The sequence below is a fragment of the Sander lucioperca genome, chromosome 7 (genome assembly GCF_008315115.2).
Source record: "Sander lucioperca isolate FBNREF2018 chromosome 7, SLUC_FBN_1.2, whole genome shotgun sequence".
NCBI classification, from domain to species: Eukaryota; Metazoa; Chordata; class Actinopteri; order Perciformes; family Percidae; genus Sander; species Sander lucioperca.
The window spans coordinates 33831539-33859240 of record NC_050179.1 but is presented as its reverse complement, the minus strand read 5'-3'; the positions used below and the strand labels follow the sequence as shown (position 1 = coordinate 33859240).

General features: G+C 41.2%; 1 protein-coding gene across 6 annotated transcripts in view; it reads right to left on the bottom strand.

Annotated features, from left to right (window-relative positions):
• cadps2 (Ca++-dependent secretion activator 2) overlaps positions 1–27702 on the bottom strand; it is a 224676-nt gene that overhangs the window by 61985 nt on the left and 134989 nt on the right. For all 6 annotated transcript variants that reach the window (XM_031279714.2, XM_031279716.2, XM_031279715.2 and 3 more), the window contains exons 12-13: positions 25060–25196; positions 16472–16659 (exon numbers count right to left, since the gene is read on the bottom strand). In XM_031279714.2, coding sequence (XP_031135574.2) covers positions 16472–16659; positions 25060–25196 — 325 coding nt within the window. The remainder of the gene's footprint in view (positions 1–16471; positions 16660–25059; positions 25197–27702) is intronic.

Sequence of the window (27702 nt, the reverse complement as noted above, 5' to 3'; positions counted from 1 at the left end):
TCTTCCCTAGCTTTATAAGATTTAGGTGCAGCACTTGAGCCGTTTTGGTTATTTATTATCTGCTCTAGATTTTCCAACGTTTTAGACACAGATACGGTTATAATAATGGTCCAAAATGATGTGAAATTGCATTTATTTCATTGAAAAACTTTGCATTTTCTTGACTGAGGACCCCTAAACCCCCGTCACCTAAATCTTCTACATATCGAGAGAAAACACTGGATAAGATGATGTGCTACGTACAGTATTAAAATCAGTACAGATGTGGCTGTTAATGTCAATGATATGGCTTCTATATTGCTACTTTTGGTGTATATTGTTTCTTTGTTTTGTGTAAAAGGATAAAAATGATGCAGTTGTAGGAAAATATGATGTTCCATGGTTATGAGTAAGAAGTGTTTGTGTGTGTAAGTAATGTTGTAGGTAAGACGCAACTCAGTGTAAGGAGATGGACCGGAGAATAAGAGACAACTGGATTTAAAACATAAAAGCAATATTGTAACAGCTGGAATGTATGTTCATGTTTAAAATTGTTCAATACACAAAGTGGGAAAAAAAAATCAGTACAGACACAACGATTCTGTTAAATCGATGACAAATGAGTTACAAACATGATGCTGCAGAATCAGAATCAGAAAAAGATTTATTGCCATGCAAGTAGCACTTACTTTGGTTATTGGTGCATACATAGATACAAATTTAAACATTAGTATGAAATAAACAAACAATCAATACTGAAACAAATAACACATACATAAAACTAAATAACATTAAGAAGAAAAAAAAAAAGCTGCATGGATTAGTGCAGGATGTGCAGTTAATCTCCGGCAACACTACACTTTTATACAGTAGATACACAACAACGACTCAGAAAAAGTAGCTCCACACTTTACTGCTAAGTCATTTAATAAACAAACGCATGATTATGTTGTGGTGTCATTTATCACACTACAAGAAACCTTTCATTCCCTCTGCAAAAAACACTTTTAACAACATAAAATAGACACCGTGTATTTTTAATGAAAAATTTCTGTCACTGCTTTGGGACGGACAATAACGCCATCCATCCATCCATCCACCCACCCATCCATCCATCCACCCATCCATCCACAACAATCTTGTTGCCAGAGACGGCTCCAGTGCCTGTAAAGGAATGGCGCACATTCATTACATCACATTGCCAAATAAATGTCATTATGCTCACTCTGTTATTCTCTGTTGAGTTGCTTAATATATTACAGTGTGCTGTACGTGTATGATGTGATGTGCAGGAAATTAGGAGGCCCAGATTCAGTTATTAGCAATGATCAAAGATACTTTGTTTATTTCTTTTTCAAGCGTTACTGCTATGTTTGGCTCTCTAGTGTCCTAGTGGTCGCAGGAGGTCAACAGAAAGTGAAGGTGAAGGAGAGTGATGACCTGCAGCTCTCTAGTCTTTCTTGCCCTTTCTCTGCTCTGTATCGTCAACCCAAAACCACTGCTTCAATCTCTCCTCAATCAGAAGATGGAGGGCAAGTTGCGGATCATTTGTAAGATAAGATAAGACACGCCTTTATTGTCTCCTGTAGGAGAAATTTGTCGCAGGCAGTCGCGAAAACAAACATGGCGACACTGCACATGAATATACAATTGTCTAGTACAAATGCAATCAACTACAGTTAACATTCAATTAGTCTCGCATTGCCGGACCTTCCTCCTGGTTTATTGGCATTTCTTTAAACCAATCACAATCGCTGGACAGAGCCCCTGTGCCGCTGCAACATAGCCTCGGGAAGGAACTTGTTTTGGTGGAACGTGTACGTTCAAAAGTTGTTTTAGGTGTGCAACAGAAAACTCAGATTGGACAGATAGTCTAGCTAGCTGTCTGGATTTACCCTGCATAGATCTGAGGAGCAGTTAACCATAGTCCTCAGAAATCCACCGGAGTTTAAAATGCCAACACAAAGAAAGAGGAAGGTGACGGATATCCGGCTGAAAATCAGGGACATCTGGCGGAATTTCCGGCGGCATGGGAACAATCCAGGAAATTAAACGTCGTCGATATGGACTGCTCTTGAGGTAAATCAAGGCCTTTTCAAACACTAAATCTGGAGACTGTATCTTTAAAATGCTGTTAACATTTCACAACAGACGCCCTCCTCGTCAGACCACCTGACTGCAAACACCAAAAAGAAACCAAACACGCAGACGTGAAGTCAGTGCAGGAATCTTTGAATTTGTTTAGGTTCAAAGAAAAAAAGAAAATCTTACAAAATGTAAGAGTCTTTGAAAAAAAACAGCTAAGGCTGCTTTTCTGTCTTTGTTTTTTTCCGTTCTCGTAGTGACAGGATGGACCGGCTTGTTTTCACCAAACTAACCGATGAAGCAGCCAAACTCTCCGCGCTGACCTCAAAGTCAACCAATCAAACGGAGAGCCTCCTCTTCCTCCTCCGCAACTCATCGGGCTGACAGGAGGAAAGTCGACAAAGAAAAAAAAAAAAAAAGTTAGTTGAGCGCTTCATTGTTTTGTAAAAGCTTTCATTCCCCTCTTGCCTTCGTCTGAATAGGCACTCTGGCAAAAAAAGGGGAAAAAATGCAATCAGTACCCAGAGCGACCAGCCTTGACTTCGGAGGCTTTGTCTGTGCAGCTGAAGGAGAAAAGCACCCTCTCCAAACGGCACTCGCAGTCGCTGGAGGGGAAGAAGCGCGGAGGTTGTCTGTTAATGAGTTGTTCTTCTAAAAGCCTTCGCCAGTTCGGCTCCTGACCATCTCACCTCGAGTGCCAACAGCGAGGCTCCTCGCGGCGTGTTCCTGACTCTCCAAAGTCGAAAAAATAAAAACTTGACGAGAAAAGAAGAAACGGCAGAGGCTCTGATGCTCTGCAGAGAGGAGAGAGATACTCAACAGCCACTGATTGACTTCCCTGTCAATTATTATTTATGAAAATAATAATGCTATTTCACCAGGGAGGTGAATCGCTGAGGATACAAAAATTTATTTTACAGGAGAATTCTGACCAAGCTAGCAACAGCACTAATATAACTCCAGTAAATTTACATAAAATAGAAAACATATAGGCTAGTATGGTCACATAAAAAATAAAGTAAAATTACATTTGTGTAAATGTAAAAAATAAAAAAAAAATGTATACAATATAAAATGAAGTATACTAATTTACATAAAGTTGAATTAAATCTTATGAAAAAACAAGGTAAAATGATGGTGAAAGCTTTTGGCACACAAAAACATCGTAAAATAGATATTATGATGCAATGAAAGTACATGAAATACCACAACATAAAAGACAAATAATAAAATGAAATGATATAAAATAAAAGATATAGTATGGTTAAACCAAATAAAAATGTTATTTGTTTTTACAAATTACACACAAATGATATTAAATTACATTTGTGTAAATGTAAAAGAAATTAAAAAATATATATAAATATATAAAACAAGGTATAATAATTTACATAAAATTGAACTAAGATTGTATGAAAAACTAACAAAAATAAAATTGGATGATGGAAATTACAAATAAGCAAATGTGCTTGCTCCAATTGTGTGCCACATGTTTATTTGTCTTACTCCCTTTTGGAGCCTGCTGTAATTATAAATAGAATATCATTTATTTTATTACAATTTTTTTTAACCATTTGTATTTTAGGATGCCTATTGACAATTGGCCGGGGACTACAGCTTGAAGTTAGCTGTGAAGACTTAAGGCTCCTTTTGCTATACAGTTAATTAAAGGGGACTGCCCACGACATTACAAACTAATAAACTTAACTAAACTTTTGGCGCATTCATTTAGTCAGTGAGGAATATTTGTTGAGAACAGGGCGGTGTTGGAAGGGCGGAGGCTGTAGATGCGATGGAGGATGACAATAGGATGTGGTCACGTATTGTGTGAGAACATCAGCGCCTCTCTTCAGCTCCACTCTAATCCATTTGTTCTGTAATGAGAGCCAGCTTTCTCTGCACAACAGCACTTGTTAGCACAACTTCTAAACCCTGTTGTTCCCCAAATCTGTCAATTCATTACCACCCCCCCTCCCCCTCCCCTCATCACAACCCCTCCACTTCCCACAACCCCTTATTTAACAAGCACCAGTTAATCCCGAGGGAAACATAAAGCAGAGTTGTTGGGAGGAGCGTGTGTGCTCACTCATGTAAAGGCAAAGAAAAGCAGGCTTTCATGTTGAAGCCGCCGCTGTGCCCCTGTGGGCCCCTGCACACACAAATTAAGACGTGGGGACAGTGTGTGGAAGTCTTCGATTCAGAGAATTTCTGGTATGATTTAATACAGGAGGCAGCGGGGCTGTTGGTCGGGTCTCCTTCACATGGAAGCTCACTGTGCCTCATGTGAACGTCTGTTTGCCTCCCTGAGTACATTGTTAGAAAGATCACAAAATTCCCTACACAATGTAAAATGAATGTATAAAGAGTTAAAACTGTGGATGGTATAGCAAAGTAAAGATCATTTTGCTTCTGCTACTGACAGTTGGGTCCTGCACTCTGAGTCGGAACATTCCACCCAAAACGCACGCTGAACGATTAATCGTTTTCAAACTGAAATCGCGATTTGAAAGAATGCGATTAGCTAACCATAAAGACCGCGATTGATTGAATGTGCAATATTTTGTTGAATGTTTGGTGTAACATTTGGTTTAACATTTTTTTATTCCTCTTTTTATTATGTTCTTATTTCACAAGATAAACGCTGGAATAATGTTACATATCACAGAATATACAACAAGTAGATCCGACCAGACAATCTGATTGGTCGACTAGACATTTAGAACGTGCTCAAATCCAGCATGACAGCACACCCAAAGCCATTTGAGCACACCTGGCGCACCACTTAAAATATCACTCCGCTATTTCTCTGTCAACATTACAGAGTTGAATTAAAAACTGTTTCAAAACATTTGTATTCATGTAAGTAATTAAAGCTAAATAAAGTAAATAGTAAATAAAGCTCTCCAACTAGTAGATAAAGTGATTCATCGGATTAAATGACTTATTTGTTACAACGCTCTGAAGTTAACTTTCACTGGAAATGTTTAGGGTCAGCTCCGGTGACGACGCTAGCTAGAAAATAGCTGCTAAATGTGATTTTTGCGCACGTACACGTAGCTAAATCTGCCGATGGAAAATTTTTAGCTTAAGTTGACTGGCTGAATAATGTTTTACAGGGACAGGAAATCGTCTCCGTTTGAAGTTCACGGACGTTAAGTATCTAAATCTATCCATGGAAAAAATATGTTTTTAGGGCAGATATCTTAGTTATAAAAGGATAGAGCTAGCAAAACAGTTTGGTGTTTAAGTTAAATTTTTTCTATCCCCCCCCCCAAATTGTTTAGCCCTAAGGCTATGTTCACAGAAAGTTGACTAAGGTGCTTTTGTAGTAAGAAAAAAAAGCTGGCAGCGTTTTTATTCCAAAAAGCAGCCGAGAGGGTCTTTTGTTGCTATAACAACAGCTACTGCTACAGTATCCTAGAGCGCTATGTGGAGCGGTGCTAACATTAGATAAAACGAAGTGGTGGAGCGAGCTAGAGAAAGAACAGAGAGAGTGGTGCTTCTAACGTTACATAAAACAAAGCCAGTTCCCTGTACAGGGAGCACCCAGTCATACCATATAACTCGCTGTGCCCTGACTCCATTTCTTCTCGTTGTTATGAAAACGACAGGTCTGGCTACTCCGCTTGTCATTGGTCGGCTGTCAAAAAAGCACTTGATGTAGGGCGTTTTTTCAGAAAAGTAAAACTTTTTCCAAATTAAAAAAAGACGCTCTGAGCTGCAGAAAAGAAGTCGGCAGTGGCGTTTAAAAAAGCGCTCACGACTTTTTTGAAAGCACGGTTTACTCCATAGGATTATGATGCAAAACAGACGCTGGCAGCTTAAAAAAAGACACCAAGTGTGAACATAGCCTTATACACACTAATGTAAAAAATGTCAGACGGGCATTTCTTCTAAGACTCAAACAAGGTTGAATATTTTAAATAATGGACGGAAGAACGGATGGATGGATGTAGAGGAGGAATAGAATGGATGGATGGAGAGACAGATGAATAGATGAATGGATGGATGATGTAGAGACAGAGGAATAGATGGCTGGCCTGAGGCTCCAAGCCCTCACAGTTAATGCCAGCTGTCCTGTAATCGGAGTTATTCATTGTCTTCAAACAATCAGTGGTTGGTTCCCATGTGCAGCCACAGCGAGCAAGACGGCAGAAAATAAAACTGACTGATCAATTTTGTTCCACTGTTCCACTTCTACTACTTTTTAAATTACAAACACTAACTTTTAAACTCTAAGAAATTCTTTATTAGTGTCACACGGGCCTACTCAGTGACACTTTTAGAAATCACTTTTCCAGACAATCTCAAGGGATTTTATTTGACACCATCCACTTTTTAAGTAATGAAATTGTTCTTAATCAATCTGTTGGTTGTGTGCTGCTAAGATGTCTTATGAGATGAAGAATTCTGCACACCTAAGTCCAATGTATTACACATTTATTTAGTGCAAAAACATTCATCAGACATTTCATGCATTTAAATGGATGCTGTTGCACTGAAACATACAGACCTAATACAATGACGAGGACCGCAACTAGTAAACTAAAACTAGCTGCAACTGAGAGCTGCAACTAAAAAAGTATTTTCAACATCGATAAGTCAGCCCATTATTTTCTTAATCAATGACTTTGTCTATAAAATGTCCATCATTATTTCCCAGAGTTCAAGGAGACGTCTTCAAATGTCTTGTTTTGCAGTCCAACAGTCCAAAAACCCAAAATGTTAAGATACAAAGGCACATGCCAGAAGCTGAAAACTAGCAAATGTTTGGTGTCTAAAACAACTAATACATTATTATGTCTCTCAAATCAACTAACAATTTATTAACTATTTATTTCAGCTGTAGAATTGATTATTAGTGCTGACAATGTTGCAAAATACAGGTTCACTTTAAGATTTCCCTCCCTCTCCTTTTGAGTTTGCAGTTATTTTGAAAAAGGAAGACTCTTAAGAAGAAATTAAATTGATTTTCACATTAAAAACAAAAAGTTGAATACACAAACAAGCACCTTAAAAAGTGTACTCAACACCATTTAGACTTCCAGCCTTTAATCTGGGGTTTTCACCTGTGAGCCTGAGCTTCTCGTCACATTCAAATGGTTATAAAGACTACAAATGCAGAGTTGTAGGTGTGAGTGTTGGGTTGTTCAAGTGCTGCTGGGAAAGAGAGTAAAAGCAAACACCTGTCGTTTTAAGGTGTTTAGATTAGATTAGATAATCCTTTATTCATCCCACAATGGGGAAATTCACTTGCTACTTAAATAATTATTAATTATTTGTTAATTAATTGTTGGTTAACAGGTTCAACCTGCATAGTTTTAGGTCACAAGTTCATAACACACTCAGATTCTAATTCACTAACATTTTATCATCACTGACAACATATTGATACATTTAAACCCCCAATGCCTGAGAATCAGATATAAGATGACTCACTATTCTATGAAGACTGAGAGAAAAAATGAACACAAAAGCACAGAAAAGTCTCTTTCTTATGGGGTGAAGTTAGTGACATAAATCAATTCAGTGCGCTGGAAGCTGAAATATTTTTTCTCCGATCGTCACAAAGAGCTCATCAAGAGCTTTCAGATGTTTTTTTGAAACTCAATCTTTCCCCCAAATGTCACTCACACCCTCCACTTCCTCTGAATCGAATTACGGCAGAAAACAAATCGGACGAGGAACGACTTGGCAGGCGGCCAGAAGCAAAACGCGAGCGCGTAAAAACACAACACAGTGTGGTGTTTGGTTTGGTGTAGCCCTCCTCGCTGTGCCATTAAACCCAGTCAGATGTGTGTTCATGCTTGGGCTCACACGGCGGAGTGGGGAGCGATGCGACAGCTTGTCGGGAGGGGGGTTCAGACACATTGTTGCTGCTAAATGAAGCGAGCGCGTTTTGGAGGCGAGGCTGCTGTCGGCGCCGCTCTGGGGGGCCAAGGAGGGGAGGAGGGGTCCGCAGAACTCAGGTTTGTGTGTTTACAGTCGATGTGTCTCAAATGTAAACGATAAGTAACCATAACCGCCCGAGGGATCCAACCAAACCCTCCGGCTGTGTGGTTCAGATGTCAGTCGACATAAGAGTCGTCATGAGTTGAGCTGGCCGAGCGGCGTGGCAGGGTAACCGGGAGTGGACGCCACTTCACTTCAAGAGGTGTGGAAAGGAGATTAAGTGGAGTGGCAGGTGATCATGTGTGTCACCTTCCTTCTCCGTCCATCACCTCGCTGGAGATAGGGGGGGGGGGGCTGTTGTGTGAAGGTTTGGGGAGGTAAAAGCTCATGTCGCATCCCGTGTCAGTGTGGCGTAGATGGCTCGGCGAGGAGGAGATCGGACGTGACAGGTGAGAGGGAGGCGAGCGGACCCCCCCCTCCCCCACGGCTCTGGTAATGCTCCTTTAACCCTGACCCCAGTTCAAACGCACCCGTCTCATCAGACCCACACAGACGGGTACAAGACCAGTCAAAGTGTCACAGCGGCTTCCTCCCGCAGAGGCTTAATTGTTCCATCACATCCTGCAGCACGAAATAAGTAATGATGAAGCCTGCAGGTCTTAACAGCCACATACTTATCAAGTGGTCTCGTGTCCAAATAAACCAGCCCAGTCTCACGGCAGTTCGTGAAATGGTCACGTTATTTAATCTATTGATTCGTGTTCACTGGGACGTTTTTCTCGTTTTTTTCATGGTGGCCAGCACGAAAATGTAAAGTAATGTATTTCAATGGGAAGCATATTTCGTGATCACAGCACAAATACGGTAGCGAGTAGTATGAAAAGCCGAAAATCCGCGTAGGGAGGTTGGTCGGGGTGGTGGATGGGTCAAACAATACAGGCCTTTCACCCGGGAGTCCAGGGATCGCGTCCCGCGTGTGGCGTTTTGTTTCCCCATTGTTTTCCTAATCACAACCGTCCCGTTATTGTCGCGCCGCCTCCCGGCGTGTGAGGCGTCCTTTCCCCGTTGTTTTTTTCCTAAACTCAACCTCCGTCATCCCGTTATTGTCGCGTGTCCCCCAGAGACCGCGGATCGTGTCCTGGTGTGTGACGTTTGCTTTCCCTGTTAATCTTTTCCTAAACCCAACCTCTGAATTGATAAAAAAACGAGATAAACGTGTTGTTGTACACGAATCAATAGATTAAAAATAACGTGACAGTTACACAAACTGCCGTGAGACCGTGTTGAATAAACTCACATGCAATTTAATTCACCTTGGTGTGTGTCATTTCAGCTTCCATTATCACAGGGGACAGACACTGTAATGGATACTTCCACAGTTACAGAAAATAAATAAGTGTCTCAAACCACCTTTGGTGAATTGGTCCAGGGGAGCTCCAGTTTCAGCGGAGGATGAGTGAAAAAAAAGCATTACATTACTTATCAAAAGAAGATCACATAGAATAGCCTATATGTGTGTGATTTGGTTAAATAGATAGTTCAGAGAAACTGTAGTTTGGGGAATTTTTACTGTTTTTCCCACTTTCCCAGAGTCAGAAACTAATAAATGCCCGAGGACAGACTTTGATTGTGTAGTCTGAAGTTATGTCAAACAGCAATATTAGGCTACGTTGGCTCAATTATTGAGCGTCTATTGGATCAAATAACATCATCATGTACCGATCAAAGTGCGCCGGGCTTTGAAGCAAAGTCTAGAAGAGCTGCATGATTAAATCATTTAAACCCCATTTAAGTTAGCTGGAGAGCTAAGTGGGAGTCTCTAGTGCGCCTGCTTTACGGGCCACATAGCGCGGAAACAGCGGCAAACTTTTTTGGCTTCATGTGCCACTGAGAAACCCTCATAGTAACGAACGGGGCTCAGCCTTGAACGCTGTATTCAGGTATCATTATATCCATGGTTCAATAGGCATCCAGGGATTGAGCAACACTAACAAGAACAAAACTAACTAACAACTTAACTAAGGGGGGGTTGAGGGGGTCGCCTTTTTCCAAGCATTTTTATGATCAAGTAGAAGTACAAGTACTTACATTTGGGTACTTGCCGAGTACCGATACGAGTACTTAAGGGTACTGAGGGTGTTTTCAGACACACAGATGATTTAGGCCTTCTCTAATACTGTTGTCAATTAGAACAAAGCAGTATTTTCAAAGTACCATACCTTTTTTTTATTCAAAGATCAGTGCCTGGGCCTGGACATTTCCCCGGGCTAGTGTCATTAAATAAATCACATAATTCCTGATATAAAAATACTAGTGAGGTTTAGAAAGAATGAAGAACGCAAAGTCCGATGACGTCATTTACGTGCATATTAAGTACCCATGTGGGTTTACTGATCCAGCGGAGAGGATGGTTTGTTTCCGTCAGCAGCTAAATTCACAAGATTTTTGCAAATTTAAAGACTTGTGGCAAACTATAACCGTTAAAACAGTTAGACTACACACCGAGAGCTTTCGTTTTAGCCTGTTTGTGAAAAAAAAATTGCTATTTACAGAGTAGCGCTGTGGTTGATAAAACAGAGCTGTGTAGAAACCGCATGCAGATGGAGCGGATTGAAATATCACTTTCTTCATGTTTACGCCCGTTAAGCTGATGAGAGACATTGGGCTAACACCGCTACTCCAAATATCAGTGGTGAAGTTGACGGGCAAAGGGCTGCTGATGTGCTTTTTCACAAAGCAGCTTTGGAAACGCGGTTTCTGTGATGTGGTGACGGCTGGGAATCTCTCGGCTCCAGTATACTGAGAAGACGTTGAAACGCAGTATTACTAACGACTGACAATGGCTGGTTGTCAAGTGCAATCATGCAAATGGCTGGCATTGCTCCTCTTCGGTCGCCTATACCTGCTTGACGGAGAAGTTATTGTCACATTGCTACACACTAAAAACTCCTCGGTCAAAAATAACCCATAATGGGTTACTTTTAAACTAAGCTAAACTTATACACAAATGATGTGATCTGATGTAATGATTTTATATGTCTTTTATGTCACGTTTTTTTACTCTTTCCATACCATGTCATGACTCATGAGTGTGTGTCAGTGTGTGTGTGTGTGTGTGTGTGTGTGTGAGTGCAAAAATACATTATAGAGAGAGAGAGAGAGAGAGCGCGAGAGAGAGAGAGAGAGAGAGAGAGAGAGAGAGAGAGAGAGAGAGAGAGAGAGAGAGAGAGAGAGAGAGAGAGAGAACCCTATAACCCAGAACATGGTTTACTCTTTGAAAAATAACCCAGAAACCCAAACAACCCAGGAATTGGGTCAAAATATTAGCCCTATAACCCAGAAAATGGTTACTTTCTGAAAAAATAACCAATAATTTTAACCCAACACAAATAACCCAGAAACTGAGTTGAAGAAATAACCCAGGAGTTTTTAGTGTGTATGAGGTGGTATCGGGTGTGGTAGTATCGGAGTAATTTTATGACTACAAGTATGAGGGATGCACCGATACCGATACCCGATACTGGCATCGGTATCGGTGCATCCCTAACCCGGACATGTGAGCTTCTGGCCCTTTTCTTCGCTCTGCTATCTTTAAACATCAGGCATGTTGGTACTGGAGCAGCAGACATCTCTAAAGCCTGGAATTCACTTGTGAATGTATTCAAATGCTGTCCTTTATTGACAATTGACATCACATTAATATTTAACAGTGCTATGAGCCACCCGGTCCTTATATAACCGGACTGAGAGCTGGATCTGTGTTCGCCAGAGTTGTCCCCTTGTCACTGATTCTGTTTGTGATTTTCACGGATAGGATCTCAAGGTGCAGCCGAGGGGAAAGAGAGTGTCCGGTTTCCCTCCTCTGCTCTTTGCAGATGGTGTGGTTCTGTTCACTTTTTTTCTGTGAAGCTGTCAGGATGAGAGTCGGCACCAGTCCTGCAAGTGAGTTGCTGCGCCAAGTGAAGAAGTTGAAATATCTCGGGGGGGTCTTGTTCACGAGTGCGGGTAAAATGAGCGGGAGATCGGCAGGGGGATTGGTGCAACATTAGCAGGCGTTGTACCAGACCATTGTGGTAAACATCAAAAGGAGCTTAACCTGCTGCCACGGCGACCCACCCCTCCGCAGCAGAAAAGAATCATCCTGAATAATATTTACTATTCAGGTAACGCAGGTACAAAACACAGATAAGACGGCGTGCATTGGAAAGTCATTAAAACCAGTAAAAAACGGACAGAAATACGCTGCAAACATCTTTTTCAATCTGCTGTAAAACATTATTCAAATCTACTTCTGTTGAAGAACAGCAGCTTGAAAACACTTAACTTGGAAATGTGATGTAGCTGCAACCGTTGGACATCAGGGGTAAGGATAAATGGGGTAGTAAAGGTTCTTTTTACATGCTGTTTTGAAAGAGCAGTTGAAATAGCATGAGAAAAAAAAATAAATAATCTGTTGTCTATCATCACACAGATGTAGGTGTTAAGTTACTAAACAGATCTTAGACCACAAGGGGTTTAAAGTCTCTCCGGAAAACGCTGACAATCTGACATGATCTGTGGGAGGCTTTCACATACCAGAAACATTTTCACTCCTTCCATCAAGTTCCAACATGTTTCCCAGTCAGAACTGAGTGTGTTTTAAGAAAAGCACAGTCTGATACACACTGAATTTATCGCCTTGAAGTATTAGTCAAGTACTCTCCTGTTGATCATTCTGTGGTTTCTCTCTTTGTCCCCTCTGCCTCCCGACGTAGATTTTGTCTCATGGAGCAGCCCTCTGGGGAAAACTTGAGTTCTGTAATTAAGTTGTTTTTTTTTTTTTCACCTCCGAGCCTGCCAGCTATCCAACAAAACCTCTTTTTCCCATCCACACCCACTCAGGCAGCTCCAGGAGCCCTGAATGGGCATCAATTATTCAAATTACGGCTCCAACTGACAAAAAGCCAATTCCAGTCACCCCCCACCCGCCCACAATTTATATCTGGCGATTTGCTGGAGAAGCTAATCATTATGCTTTCTAATTGACTAAATGAGTCGAAAAAGAAAGAAAGCACAGATACCAGTAATTACCAGCCGGGGAGTCAAGCAGGGGCTGATGGGAGTGAAGTGGAGAACTGAACTGCTGGAGTCACGCTGATGCCAACGAGTGGCTAAAAGACACTGCCGCTGCTCATATCTGGGCAGTTTACTGAAGGTCACCAAAGCTGAGCTCCCTCTCGAACAAAATCAAGACAACTTTGCCTCCCCATCCTCCCCCGTCATCACCTCCCAAAAACATTTCCTTTTGCCTATATGTGTTTAAACTTTGGCGAATTGGCACCATAAACGTATGCTGAATTAGTCATTGATAGTTCCTGTTTGCAGTGTACCCATGGACTTACAGACACCTATCACTGGATTACTTTGACACTGAAGAAAACTTAAAAACGTGATGATTACAGGGGTGGGTCAAACCTTACCGATGTCCCCACGTCTATGCCTTCTGGGAGATAAAACGGAAGTTCCAGATGTGACAAAAAGTGCCTATTCAGTGTTGATGGTTGGGAAAGTCTCCGCTGCTAGAGTAATACTGAGGCATTGGAAATCACCCTCGCGTCCGACACTTCAAGAATGGAGCGTGTTAGTGAGTGAAGCAGCATCATATCAAATCATGTTGGCTAGGATAAGAGGGAAGGGGCCTGTGACAATGGCAATTTGGGACGATCTTATGGCTTACTTTACTTCTAATTAAAAGAAGTCTGGAGATGACACTGGGCTATGGCCAATGAGAGGGTGCACTATTATTAATTTGTGTAGTATGTGTGTATGTAGTGTATGTGTGTTTATGTATGTATATGTATACGTGTGTGTGTGTGTGTGTGTGTGTGTGTGTGTGTGTATATATATATATATATATTTATATTACATTTAAACAGGAACAGTTTTGACTTTGTCTTTATTGATATGCCATTACTCTGAGTGTATTTTCCACATTTTGTACCACTTGAGCAGTTTTTGTACCACGTTTGAAAATAATAAAAAACTTGAATGACAAAAAAAACTAAAAACGTGATGATTCTCAGGCAAGTTCGGATATAATAATATCCTTGGAACATGTTAATTACTTTGTCTGATGTGTTTACTGTCACCTTTAGTCTGTTAGGGATAAAACGTGCAACGAGACGGGACTTCAAATCCTCCACATGAATATATCCAGTGCCGAGATCTTGAACATGTATTCAACCTCCACTGATTGGATCTTAAACTAAATTTCACATGGAAGTTCATTTTTGTATATGTATTTATGTATAAGATAAGAAAGTTAAGATTAGTTGTACAAAAAAAACAAAAGAAAAAAAAACATTAATTAATAACATTAATAAAGTTATATACATAATTAGAAGTCTTCAAATACATAGGGCACATGTATGCTATGAATCTAAATTTATTACATGGATACTTTGACCTAACTATTTCTTCACGCTCGTATTGCTATCATTTTTGGCGATTTCCCAAACAAAGTCTGGTGAAATCTGCACCCGAAGTGCACTCTGCAGAAAGTGCACTTGTGGCCCTTTGCGTCAACTTGAGAAAATGTGGTTTTTGGACAGCGCTCGGCAGTCCAGACTTTACGATTCCGTGCCACAAACTGAGTCTGTAAGTGTGTGGAAGTTTGGACATTTGGATTCAGCCTCTGAGTGTGGCTGAAAAAGAGCATCTGTGCTCAGTGAAGATGTACAGAATAAATGAAAAGGTCAAATTACAGTCTGTTCACAGAGCTGTTCTGAGATAGTTGTTGCTTTATATGTGAAGTAGTTGCACATATTGTTCATTTTAAAAAGGTTCTGTTACAACTGATTAAGTGAAATAAAGAGAATGCTTCTATTCTTCAACAAGGTATTTTATTCTGAAGGGATATTGCTTGGGGAAAACAAAGGACTTTCACCCTGTAAATGCGTGTTCCTTGGGAGTGTTTCAATCCAAACCACAATCTTTAATCTTAACTAGTCGCTTTGGTGCCCAAACTTAACTGTCGTCGCCGCATAAAGCGTGTTTTACAGTAACCGCAGCCCAGCTGGCGCACGCATATGTGACGTCATGAAATCGGCGTAACTGTTTATACCCGCGCTGGTGGTCGCGACACTAGGTGCAGTCTTCTCCTGAACAGCGGTGGCGCTAATGAGCAAAGGCTACCGACGTTGCTCTTTCTACGGACTAGAAGAAGAAGAAAAAGATAAACAACGGCAGAACTGGCAGTAGCATTGACGTCAATGCTTTGATTTGATTGGATGACCTACTTGGTGGGATCAAGCCTTTCATTCACCATAAAAGAACTCATCTTAACCCAGTAAGTTTACCAGAGAGACTTGCAGTCACTCTGAGTCCTGGCATCCGGTTGTCGGCGAACTCGTTCAGGCCTCCTGTTTCCGCTTTGTCGCGCGCCGCTGAAAAAAAAAAGAGCGGCGGAGAGGGCTCTTTTTTTTTTCAATCCGGGCGCGCCGGCAGGATATTACGTTCCTATTTTCAGGAAACTCAACTACCAACTGCCGCTGATACGACGGAGCTCTGTAGCTGCCGTCACGGCTTTTCGAGTTCTTCTGCTCCTCCAGTAGACATGACCGTCTCTATTTACTGCTTTTAACATGCTTTGTTCATGTGAACAGAAAATTGTGTTGCCTGTTAGAGCTAAAGATCTTTGCCCGAACCCGACCTCGGTCTTAATTTCTATCATTTTACACGGGTTCGGGCTTGCGCTCCGGGTTGCGTGGTAAATGAGCGGTCAGGTGACGCGTTTCGATTAGCGCGAAAATGGATGCTGAGGAGGTGAAACGGAGACTGGCCTCTGGAGGACTTATTTTATTTCTTTGTTCCAACTTCCAAGTGGCCTATAGCCTACGTTAGTCATTAAAAAAATTTATAAATGACTCATTCTTGCTGTGTGCGTGCGCACATTTGAATAATGTCGGGCTGTAAAGGGGTTCAGGCTTTTATAAAGCTGTCAATCAAAATGTACTTGTCGGGCTCTGGCCTAACTTTAAGGCCCGATTACAGCTCTATTGCCTGTATCTTTTCACGGCAACCCTCATTGAAGATTTATCAGCCTACTTGCAGCAACAGCGAGAGTAACAATTTATTTCACCATATTATTATGGTTAAACAATAAATCTGCGGTTTAAATGCATTCCAAATCGTGAGCGTTGATTCGTACGGACCAACTATGGTCCGTTACACCACTAGTCCTAAACATGAGGCCTCCCCTGAAGACGCTCCAGATACTTCAAGTCTCCATTGAATGGGCTCTTTAATTTAGCAAAACCAGAGCCCTCAACTAGAGAATGGCTAGGCGTTCTGCATCGTAGTATTAATTATTGTTCTATCTATTTTTGAGATTATTCACCCTTTTCCCCCAAAATTTTAAATGTACAGTTTCCCCTACACTTCAGCGGTATAGTCAAGACCCCTCACCGGCTTCCCACAGGAAATTTTCCTTTGATTCCTGGGCCTAATGTTATTGAATCAGTGTCGGGCGGTGTACCTGTTTCCGTGGACGTGAGAGGCGCAGAAGGCGTAGCTGTAGTGCAGCAGCGTGGGGTCGACCAGCGCATTGTTCTCTGAATAATCCATCAGATCCTTCAGGTAGCTCAGGTGACGGCTGCAGCCTCGAACGCCGTACCGAGCGCAGTACTCATCCAGGACGAACACCTGACCGGGACTGAACCAACCCTGAAGACAAAAAACACAGCACACCTGTCACGCTGCATGCAACATCGAAATCAGTCTTCGCAGTGGAATAAGGTGCTGTCCTTCTCTTCTACAAAACAGAAAAATAAAACCAGAATTATTAGGGAAACCCTGGGAAATCTGGTTCAGTATCAACTTATCTAATTCTGACTTTGGCTCGTCAGAAGAGACTGTGATGAAAAAAATTGAAAACCAGCAGACATTTTGTTTTAGGCATGCCAGTTATCGGGGGTGTGGACAACAGACATTAACGTCTTCACATTTGTCTCTACGTGTTACATAAACATATTTTGGACTGATATCTCTGTACATTTCCATATTCTATTTAGACTTTGATACGGTAAACTTTTGCACATCCCCTGGACAACATTTTGCACATTTCTGCACAGATATTGTACACATTTTTATAGTATTTTTTCATATTTGTATTGTGATTTTTTTCTATTCTATATTCATGTTTCTTGACCTTTGCAGCACTTGCTTTTTATTTGTATGTTCTCTTACTATGTTAATTGTTATGCACCAAACACCAAGCTAATTCCTTGTATGTGAAAACCTCTTTGGCAATAAACAGGATTCTGATTTTAAAAGAGGGGCTTCTATTTCATCCTTACTGACCACCAGAGGCAGTGCTTAACACTGACTATATTCCGTGTTAAGCACTGCCTCTGGTGGTCATCCAAGATTCATAGAACCGTAGTTACATTCGTAACTTTCGATTTATTAAGAGGTAAGACACCATTATATTATCAGATGGTTGTAGGACTAAAGACAGCCTGGCAATTCAGAAACAAACCCAGCTTCCTGGTAAACAATGACGATAGCCAAGACATCCTCACTCACAGCTTCCCGTTACCATGGGAGACGTAAACAGAAACGGACCAGCATGGGTCACCTTTTGGCTCCACAAAATCAATGAATATCCTCTATACTTTACCACGATTAACCAGAAAAGTGTAAAGATTAACCCTTCAACTATTAATTGTCTGCTACAGTTAAAAAAAAAAAAAATGTAAATAAAAAACAATAACAGAAGGGTGTAACTGGAAAATTCTGAGATGTTCATTCATCCTGCACGCAATCACTAAATTCGGCATGGAACTTACAATGCTAATTAAGATCCCTCACGGAAGGAACATTAACAAATTAGCACCTCCAATGAGCTGAACACACACACACACACACACACACACACACACACACACACACACACACACACACACACACACACACACACACACACACACACACACACACACACACACACACACACACACCCTCCTGCCTTTCCGCCTGGCGACCCAGAAGGGAAGATGAGCTGCAAAGAAACAGTTTCCTTCAGAGCAGGTTGTTTTTGTAGGAAATTATCTGTTGTTTAAAAGATTAAAGAAACCTTTTCAGGGGTAAAATGACATCAAGTATGTATTTTTATGAAATTAGAAGATTTTTAGACACTAGATATCATATTTTATACATTTTGGGCATACTGAATTGTAAAGGTTGAAGGTTCTTCTGGATTTAAATAATACCGTTTTGGGTTAAAAAAAAAATGTCTCGACTTGATTTTTCTATTTCAAAAACTGTCCCATTCTCAACAAACAAGATTATTTTTCAAGCAAACGTTGAATCATAACTTTACTTTAATGTAAAATATGATGTCAGAGGCGGAGGAGTGAATGTTTTCACTCCTGCATGAAACATGTCATGTCAAAAATGCATTAAACATGACATGTTGTCATGTTTTAACGTGTTTTTAGGCTGATGTCGTAACCAAACTGGTGGAAGCAAACAATTAAGTTTTTTTTGCGGATGATTGATTTGCCAAGAAGTGGCCAATGAGAAAAGAACATATAAATGTTGGGAGGATATTTCTCAGCTTCCATTTGTTTGTTTTCCCCTCTGACCGTATAGCAACACAAGATTGCTGATATGACGGTTCAGCAAAACGTCGTCAATATGTTCAGAGTGCATCTTAGGGACAGTTAAGGTTAGGGAAAGATCTTTGGTATATTAAACAAAGAGAACATGAGCTGAAGGTCTGTTGACGGGACTTGCATGTGTTCAGAAGCGTACTTCATTATTCATTAATTCTTTCCAGCAGTCCGTGTCTTTTTATTATTTTATTATTTTCCAAATAAAATGGAACTTTCAACACCTATTTAATCGTCTGACAAATGAGAAAACAAACCGTTGACTGTTTTAATGTCTCTTCAGAATAAAAACACACAACAGAAATTATTTCTGTATGTTTAAAGGTATTGAAGCTCATTTAAGTACTTGAAATTAGACATTATTTCCAGTATTTTATTTAGACTCTTGCAGACATGCTGCTTGCTGTCGGGGTTAACTGGACCTGGCACATTTCTCCTCTGCAGGCCTTTTAGTTTCTACCCCCCTCTTCCCCCTGCAGTCCTCAGTTTGCTTGTCGTTTTCTCCAGTTTCTTTCTTCATTTCTCTCTCCGTCTGTGAGCCCGAGCTATTAATATCACACCACGGGGAGAGAGAGGGGCCTGTCGACGGGCGTGAAGCGACAAGATGTTCCTCTGTGACAAACAGATGGCGAACTCCAGTCTTGGCACTGACCGCTCAATTAGTGGCTAACGAGCCGACTGCCTCGTTAGCTCCGTCAGCCGCACATCTCCGTGTCAGAGCGCCGGCGTCCACCGCCTCCCTCCGATGGAGCGGCCCAAAAAAGTGAAAGCGGCGTTTGGCTCTGAGGCAACGGACACCTCGGCTTGATGCTCGTCACTTGACTACATGACAGGAAGCTTAAAGAGTGAGGATTCTCAGGGGTTCTCAGACGTTGATTTGGCTCATAAAATAATTTTTTGGGTCCAAAGATTCTTGTGACCCCAACAGACAGAGATCTGTCACTTTGTCATGCAAATTTGACATGACTTGCACAGTACTACATGTTCTATTTAAGAGCATGGAGGCGAAAATGTATGAAAATATAAAAATATAACTGTCTCAGAAATCTCAAAAAAACTGTCCCGTCTGCAAGTCAAGGGACAGTGTTGGGTTTCATTAAACCCCGAGGTTGATGAACTCCGTAAAACCTGACTTTATAAGAAAGTTTTTTTTAGAGCAGCCAGCAGAACGTGCAGCTGGCTGCTTCTGATTATTCTAAAGATTAAATTAAAAAAACTGTTCTCATGGTGGAATTTGAAAAATGTTTTGAAGTATAATCGACTGCAGAAATGCTCACAAGTCTTTGAGCTAGAGTCCAAGTCAAGTCTCAAGTCTCTGAGCTAGAGTCCAAGTCAATTTTTAAGTCTCTGAGCTGGAATCTAAGTCAAGTCTCAAGTCTCTGAGCTAGAGTCCAAGTATTACGTTTTTAAAGCCAAAGCTTATGATGAATGGCACAGCAGCTGCCAGTGGGGTCGACGTGTTTGTAGTCCTCTCTCACGTGTAGGGTTGGGCATCGTTTTGATTTTAACAATTCTGATTCTAGGCTTTTCAATGTAAAATAAAGCCACACTTTAGAGCTCTGCTTACTGTGCTCCATGGCTGCAACACAACAAGTGCCTGGAAGAAAGGGTTGCTATGGAAACCAAAACTTAGTTGGTTACTTGTGTTAAATATGGAACCGATGATCGGATTCTAAACCAAATTTTCCAAACGATTCCAAGTTGGAACTGGTTCTTGATGCCCAATCCTACTCACGTGTGGCCGCACACAATTCAATGTAATTCAAATTTTATTTATAGTATCAAATCATAACAGGAGTTATCTCAGGACACTTTACAGATAGAGTAGGTCTAGACCACACTCTATAATTTACAAAGACCCAACAATTCCAGTGATTCCCCCAAGAGCATGCATAAATGTGTAAATGTGACAGTGAGGAGGAAAAACTCCCTTTTTAGGAAGAAACCTCAGACAGACACAGGCTCTTGGTAGGTGGTGTCTGACGGTGCCGGTTGGGGGTGTGACGAACAGTGGCAATAATAGTCACAATAAAGATAATGACTAGAAATAGTAGTTGTAGTAGTTCATGGTGTTGCAGGGCAATGCAGTGCGCTACAGGGCGTAGCAGGGCACAGCGGAGCACAGCCAGACGTGGCAGGGCGTAGCAGACACAGCAGGTACGTTACTTAATACGTTAATACGAGAGAAATAAAAGCTCTGGTTTGTTTGTATTTCTTTAAACCAATCACAGCTGTTCTGGGTGGTGCTGAGCCCCGATCATGGAGATAGCGAGTGGGGAGAAACATCATGATGTCAGGCTTGATCCCAGCAATGTACCTCCATGAGCCAGACTGGGGCCAATGAAACACAGCTATTGTTATAAAGGGTTATAAGATAAATCTGAGGGTTAGGGTTAGCACGGTACCTGAAAATGCTAAGAGATTTCAATGAAATTTGGTTTCCTCATTAAAAAATGATGATATATATATATATATATATATATATATATATATATATATATATATATATATATATATATTTTCTTCTTTTTTTTAGGATGTGCAATTTAATCGCAATGACGATTTCAGCTCGCAATGATCATAAAAACAGAGTAATCGAGAAAAACGATTATTTTGCACGTTTTGTAAGTAAACTCTTATTTTGTCTTGTGTTCTAAATGAAAAAGAAAGTTCTAATGGGAAAAGCATTAAGGTAAATTACACAGTTCTAGGTGTTTTCACTGTTGATTTGTTTAAGTTTTACTTTTTCACTGTTGTTCAAGTTCAATAATTGCAACACTTTTTTCAAAAGTCAATGAGTAATCGTGTTCAATAATCGTGTTTTTAATATTGACCAAAATAATAGTGATTATAATTTTTTCCCATAACTGAGCAGCCCTATTAAGCAGCACAGTGATGCATTACTTTCTCAGATGCTTAAAAACAATCACTGCATCATTGAACAGCAGATGATAATTAAAACTATTGGTAGATCTCTCGGAACATTTTGCTATTTTTTTCTCGAGGTCAGCGGTTCATCTCGCCATGTGAACACTGCAATGCAATTTGGAGCCTCTCTTTGTTTCCTGAGGTTATCTCTAATTAGCACAAATTGAACTGAATCACCGGGAAGCTTCAGATTTAAAGGGGCGGGAGCCTGAACCGTGTCAGAGCATACATTAGAGTCATTTTATCAGAAACTATAAATGGTAGAGTTGTGCGCCCTCGTACTACAAAAGTGAAGGTGGAGACGAAGATGTCTCAAGATGTTTTAGGCCTCTATATTGAAGGCAGACAGGAAACCAAAGTGGGTCAGAGTTACGTCACAGTTGTGTGGATTAAAAGACCGTAGAGAGATAAACGTGTTATCCAGTTGAGTGCTTGTTCTGCATGACCCCGTGACCCTTATCCTTCTGCTTTACCAGACAGAGGTTTTAGGGAGGGTGGGGGGTCCTAGGACGAAGACACGCTGCTGATGATGAAATAGAAAAAAGGTATCAAATGCACTCTATTGGTATCGTATCACTTTAAGGAATTTTTTTAAACGATATCCAGCCTAGAGCTGAAGAACTTTGTCTTAATTTCTATCATTTTACACGGCCTCGGGCCGGGCTCGGGTTTGCGCAGTAAATGAGCGGTCAGGTGATGCGTTTCGATTAGCGTGAAAATGGATGCTGAGGAGGTGAAACAGAGGCTGGTATAGCCTACGTTAGTCATGATAAATGATAAATGACTCATTCTTGGCAAAAGAGCTGTGTGCGTGCGCACATTTGAATAATGTTTGGCTGTAAACGGGTTCGGGCTTTTAAAAAGCTGTCAATCAAAATGTACTTGTCGGGCTCGGGCCTTGTAGGTTACAGCTCTAATCCAGCCCTAGTTCAGACCGACATCAGCATTGTGTAAAATAATCTCATTCAATGTTGCGGCCCACACAGTGAGTAAGCCATTAAAACACCTGCAAGTGCACATTCTTAGCGGATTATTTTGTAACGTGAGCGGATAACGCCACGGTTAAACGATCATGGAGTTGTTGTAAAACATTGTCTCGTAGTATTATAAGCCTCTGTGCAGTTCAAACTCAAGGATACTCAAACTGGACTTCCTGGATCATATTTCATCATCACACATGCACCTGAAATGGCATGCTCACACCAGCGCAGCACTTCTAAATGAAGAGCTGGTTTTTGGTCGAAACGTAGAACATTTTGGGTCGAAATGTTGTCTTTTGGTAAACTGAATGTCCGTGTTGTGAAACATGAAGACTGCTTTTCTTTTTCTTCCTTTAGGTAACCGTCAATCAAAAAGTTCTTGCACCAAAGTTCTGTGTAATGCTGAATTATGGTTTTGGATAGAGCTATTTCAAGAATGTCCTAACTTTCCTGATCCCGTCAGCAGGACCCTGGGCCCCAGCTACAACCCAAATTTCTGCCTAATTACTGTTGTTGTTGTTGGGTTCAACTCTTTGTGAATAAAATATGACCCCGTCTATGACATGAATCCAAGCCACTTCTCAACAGATGTCCCCCACGCCGAGGCACTGGCCTTTTCTCAGAGTGTTTGGTGAAAAGGGGCTCAGGCTGGAACACAAAGCCCTCGAGTTTTCACAAAAGGCTGAGGGAAGAAGAGCTGGAGGGGCGGCATGAATGGATCGGTCTAATTGCAGAGCTGGAAAGACTCCTGGTGAGGCAGGTAGAGAAATAAAAAGGAGGCACAGATGTCACTCTGGTGAACATCTCCTCACACTGCTGCTTTAAAAAAGAAAAAAGAGAGACGAGAACACAACGCAACACGTCAGAATGAGCTGACGGAGGTTTAGGGTCTGATGGATAGTCTAAATTCTGTGTCTAATAGTTCTCACACAAGGTAGTTTCACGAAACTGAGCCCAATCCTTTAAATGCACAAGCATAAAAACTTAATATTCAAGGTGTGTGGCTCGTGAAGGCCTTCCTGTCACAGTCTTATATATTTATTTTTTATTTTTCTAGGACTAGAATTGATTTTTTAGGATCACAAAAGGTATCTGACAAAATAAACATCATCAATACATCAATACATCTTATTTCCCTATGTGTTTGTGTCTAAGTGACTGATGGGAACAACAATCTTTGACATTGGTCCAGTATTAAGCAAGTTGGCAATCATTCAAAGATTGTTGTTTCCATCAGTCATTCACACACAAGAACATAGGAAAACAGGGTCCAGGTTGAAAAAACAAAAACCCAAAGTTACCCTGTAATAATATGAGATGACAAATGCTGTTGTTTTCCAAAATCAAGGCTGGTGTTCTTCGTTTCCTCCACTCTAGAGAGATCTGGATCTATGTTGTTGCCTCGTGTGAACAGAAGGACTGAACTGTACTGAAAGCATCAGGCATCACAGTTCACATGCTGTGAATCATATCTACACAGTTTGGGGTTCTTGCTTAGTTGCACACAACACAAAAACCCTTGTTTCACCCCCAACACACACACTTATTTAGGCTTCACCCCTCCTCCCTTCCCCCGGTCCATTGAGGCAGCCCAGCAGTTGTCTGTAAGGGTCATGTTCCTATTTGGAAAGTATTGATTAGAGCGTTTATCCTCTCAATCAGTGTAAGAGAGCCCCCCAGGCTGACCACGTGAGAGGCAGAGAGAGGGAGAGAGAGTGTGTTCTCACACTGACCATTTGCACTGAGCTGATCTCTGCACAAAGACACATAGTACATAAATACAGAACAGCTACCTTTAAAGCTCTAGTGCGCGACTATTCACCATTAATGAACGTCTGTCACATTCAAGCCATTGCCAAATGAGTTGAAACAAAGCTAATTAAGCCCATCAGCTCCACACAACTCTCTCCACATTTCTCAGTATGGCTGTGTTTACAAAATGGTGTCGTCCGGCGACATTCGCGCACAGAAGCTTGAGTGAAGCTTTTTACGCCTACATAGGATAGGCATATTTAAGCTTTTGCTTCAGCCTAATCCTTTCAGTCACTATTTTCTGTTTGAGTTTACACTGTGGTATGTATTTTTATTACATTATTGTTTTTATGATGAAAACTGCTACTACTACGTCACCGCTGAGAAAGAAAACAGCAGTGTTCAGCTCTGGAGACAAAGAGGACTACAAATCACAAGATAATTACTTCTCTTCTGACGAGTCAATCATGTTTTTTTTAATCCTCCGTGTCCTCCTTGGCTACTAGCAACTGCTGAATCATCATGTGGACGCGCCGACAGTGTTGTTCTCATTACTTAGAATTCCTCAAGGTGGCGACAGAAACTACACGCTATAGCTTTAAATACTTTTTCGTTCTTTTTTAAATGTTGCAGTGTTCACACTTATTTGTCAGGAACTCAAATGTCATCAACAACGTCAGTCCCGACTCCCAGTTTGACCGAATAATCTCTGAATAAGCTCTGGGCAACAAAGATTGGAGATCAGGATACAACCCAAGAGTGCGTCCGATGATGCGTTCGTGTTAACGTACCAGGCAGGAGAAGGAGTCGCTCATGCGGTGCTGCAGAGTGTGTTTCTGTAAAATGGTGAAGAGGCCGGCGTGGTCGAAACGACACGGAGCTGCAGAGATCAGCTCCTCCACGCCCTGACGCTGAGACGGATCCAGACCTGAACAGGAAACACAGAAAAAGGGGAGGTCAAACAAACCCAGGACACCCGGAGACCGCTGTTCATGTCCCGTGTGATTGCAAAAGGCAACGTTGACTTTTTTCTAACTTACTTTTGTTACGTAAACTTACATACTAAACAAACTTTTCTTAATAGTTGTGTTGCCTAAACAGATTCTGCTCTGCAAGGGCGCACTACTCGCTCGTGTTGCTGGACATTCTTAGGCTTTGTTCACACTTGATGTCTTTTCTTGACAAGATAAAAAAAGCTGTATTTCATACATACATATACATATCTATAAAATAATAAAAATTACTTTTTTTTTTAAGGTTTACTGCTGTGTAAAAAAAAGAAATGTCATTGCTTGTTCAAGTTCTTTTTATGAATTAAATGCAAAATGTAACAGGATATTTTACAATGAATTAACTCCCACATATCCTCTCTTTGTAAAACAGACACATTCTTTTTACAAATGAACATTGTACAAACTGGAACAGCTGAAGGTTTTTCTACAGTTTTTGATAAAATCAGAGTGATGAACTTCATCATTTTAAAGTGTATCCTCATCCGTTTATTCATTTAAAGCTGTAGCAGCAAATCTTTCAAATTGAAAACTTTTTGAACCATTGACCATTGCTCCTGTGCCTCCACCAAGAGATGCGTCACTATATTCAACCCTTTCTCACTGCCAACTCGTCAAATACAGACGCTTGGTCCGTGGCTCTCAGCATCAGATACTGACACAAAAATCGGCCTTTAGCGTCTGTATGGAACGCACCGGGAAGTAGCTTGACTGTGGCGCTGACAGATGACGTAGTATTCCGGGAGACAACGGTAGCGAGTAGTATGAAAGACTGAAAATCTGCGTGAGGAGGATGGTTTGAGTGGTGGATGGGTCAAACAACACAGGACTTTCACCCAGGATACCGGGGTTCATGTCCCGTTCTTGTCCCGCGTGGCACAGAAACGTACATTTTGTAACCCACCCACCATCTTTTCCTAAACCTAACCGTCCCGTTCTTGTGCTGCATAAACGTACGTCCCGCCCCAGAGCATCTTAAAGTGACGCTAAGAGTCCTGACAGAGCGCTTCTAAATATGACGCCAAAGGGCTAGATGCTAAAGGAGACTTTTTGCGTCCGTAACAAACGCCAAAGGCACCTGACCAAGCCAATATTTTGACGAGTTGGGAGTGAGAATGTGTTGCTGTATTTGAGGATATGTCATGAAGAACCAAACCAGAGCTGAGTTCATGTCAGGCAGCGTTTGTAGAAAGAAAGGGAGCAAGAAGAAAGAACACAAGAAAACAGTCAAAATAAAGTCATCCAGCTCCATGTCTTGAAGTAAAATGGACTTGCTAAGATGAATGACAGCAGATTTCTTTGCATGACGCCGTCAGCTAAAGAGGTGATACATAAATGTGTTCAGATTCACGATCATTCACGCCTCTCATTGAGCTCAACAGTGAACACACACACACACACACACACACACACACACACACACACACAGGCCTACATTGGCAGTGTCAGCTCTCAGTGCTGTGGTTAATAGTTCCCACCTCGGTTGGCTACAGATCCTCTGTGAAGCTGTCAGTTCTCTCAGCTGACACAAAACACTCGCCAACATGGACGACATGTGAGGAAAACACTGGAAGTGACTCGCAAGAGTCGAAAACCAGCCAGGAAGAGAGCGGACGACAACACGTCAGTGATCAGCGGCAGCAGGAGATCAGGCTTCACGTCCCCCATGCAGATAAAGACAGATACTTCACTTCCTCACATGTTTTAAGCTGAAACCAGAGTAAAGTTTGCTTAAAATACGAGTCAACCAATGATCTGCATGTGTAACGACGATCACATTAAGACTGAAAGCTCTACAAACTGACGGCATCGTCAGCGGATTTAAACTGTGTTCGCAGTGGCCTTAGTTTATACCTGATCAACTGACTGTGCAGATTGTTATTAATGCATGTTGCAAATGTTGAAAGGAGTATTGCACACTCCACAATCCACAAGAGGAGCAGGCTCAGACTTGCTAACAGCATCTCTTCTGACTCCATGCATGTTTAAATAATGAGTACCAACTTCTGCCTTCTAACAGGCGATTTAGAGACCCTTCTTTTAGATACAACAGGCTTAAGAACTCTTTTATACATCACTCTATCCTGTTGCTGAACCAAAATCAGTTTCCCAAATATTAAGATCTGGATCTAAGAATTATCATGAAACATGTTTCTTTGCCATGGCTGTTGATATGTCTTCATATTTGTACGATATGTGTAATTGTTATCTAGCTCTGTGTGTATTTTTCTTTTTTTTCTTCCTTCTTTTGAGCGGAGCTGCTCGGGAACTCAAAATGAATTTCGGTGTGAACTGACAATAACGTCTTGTATTGCACTGTATGTTTTAAACAAATATATCTACATTGAGTTGCCTAAGGCTTTTGCCTTAAGTTTTTCCTTTCCACTGTCACACCAAATGCTTGCTCTTGGGGGGAATTGTGGG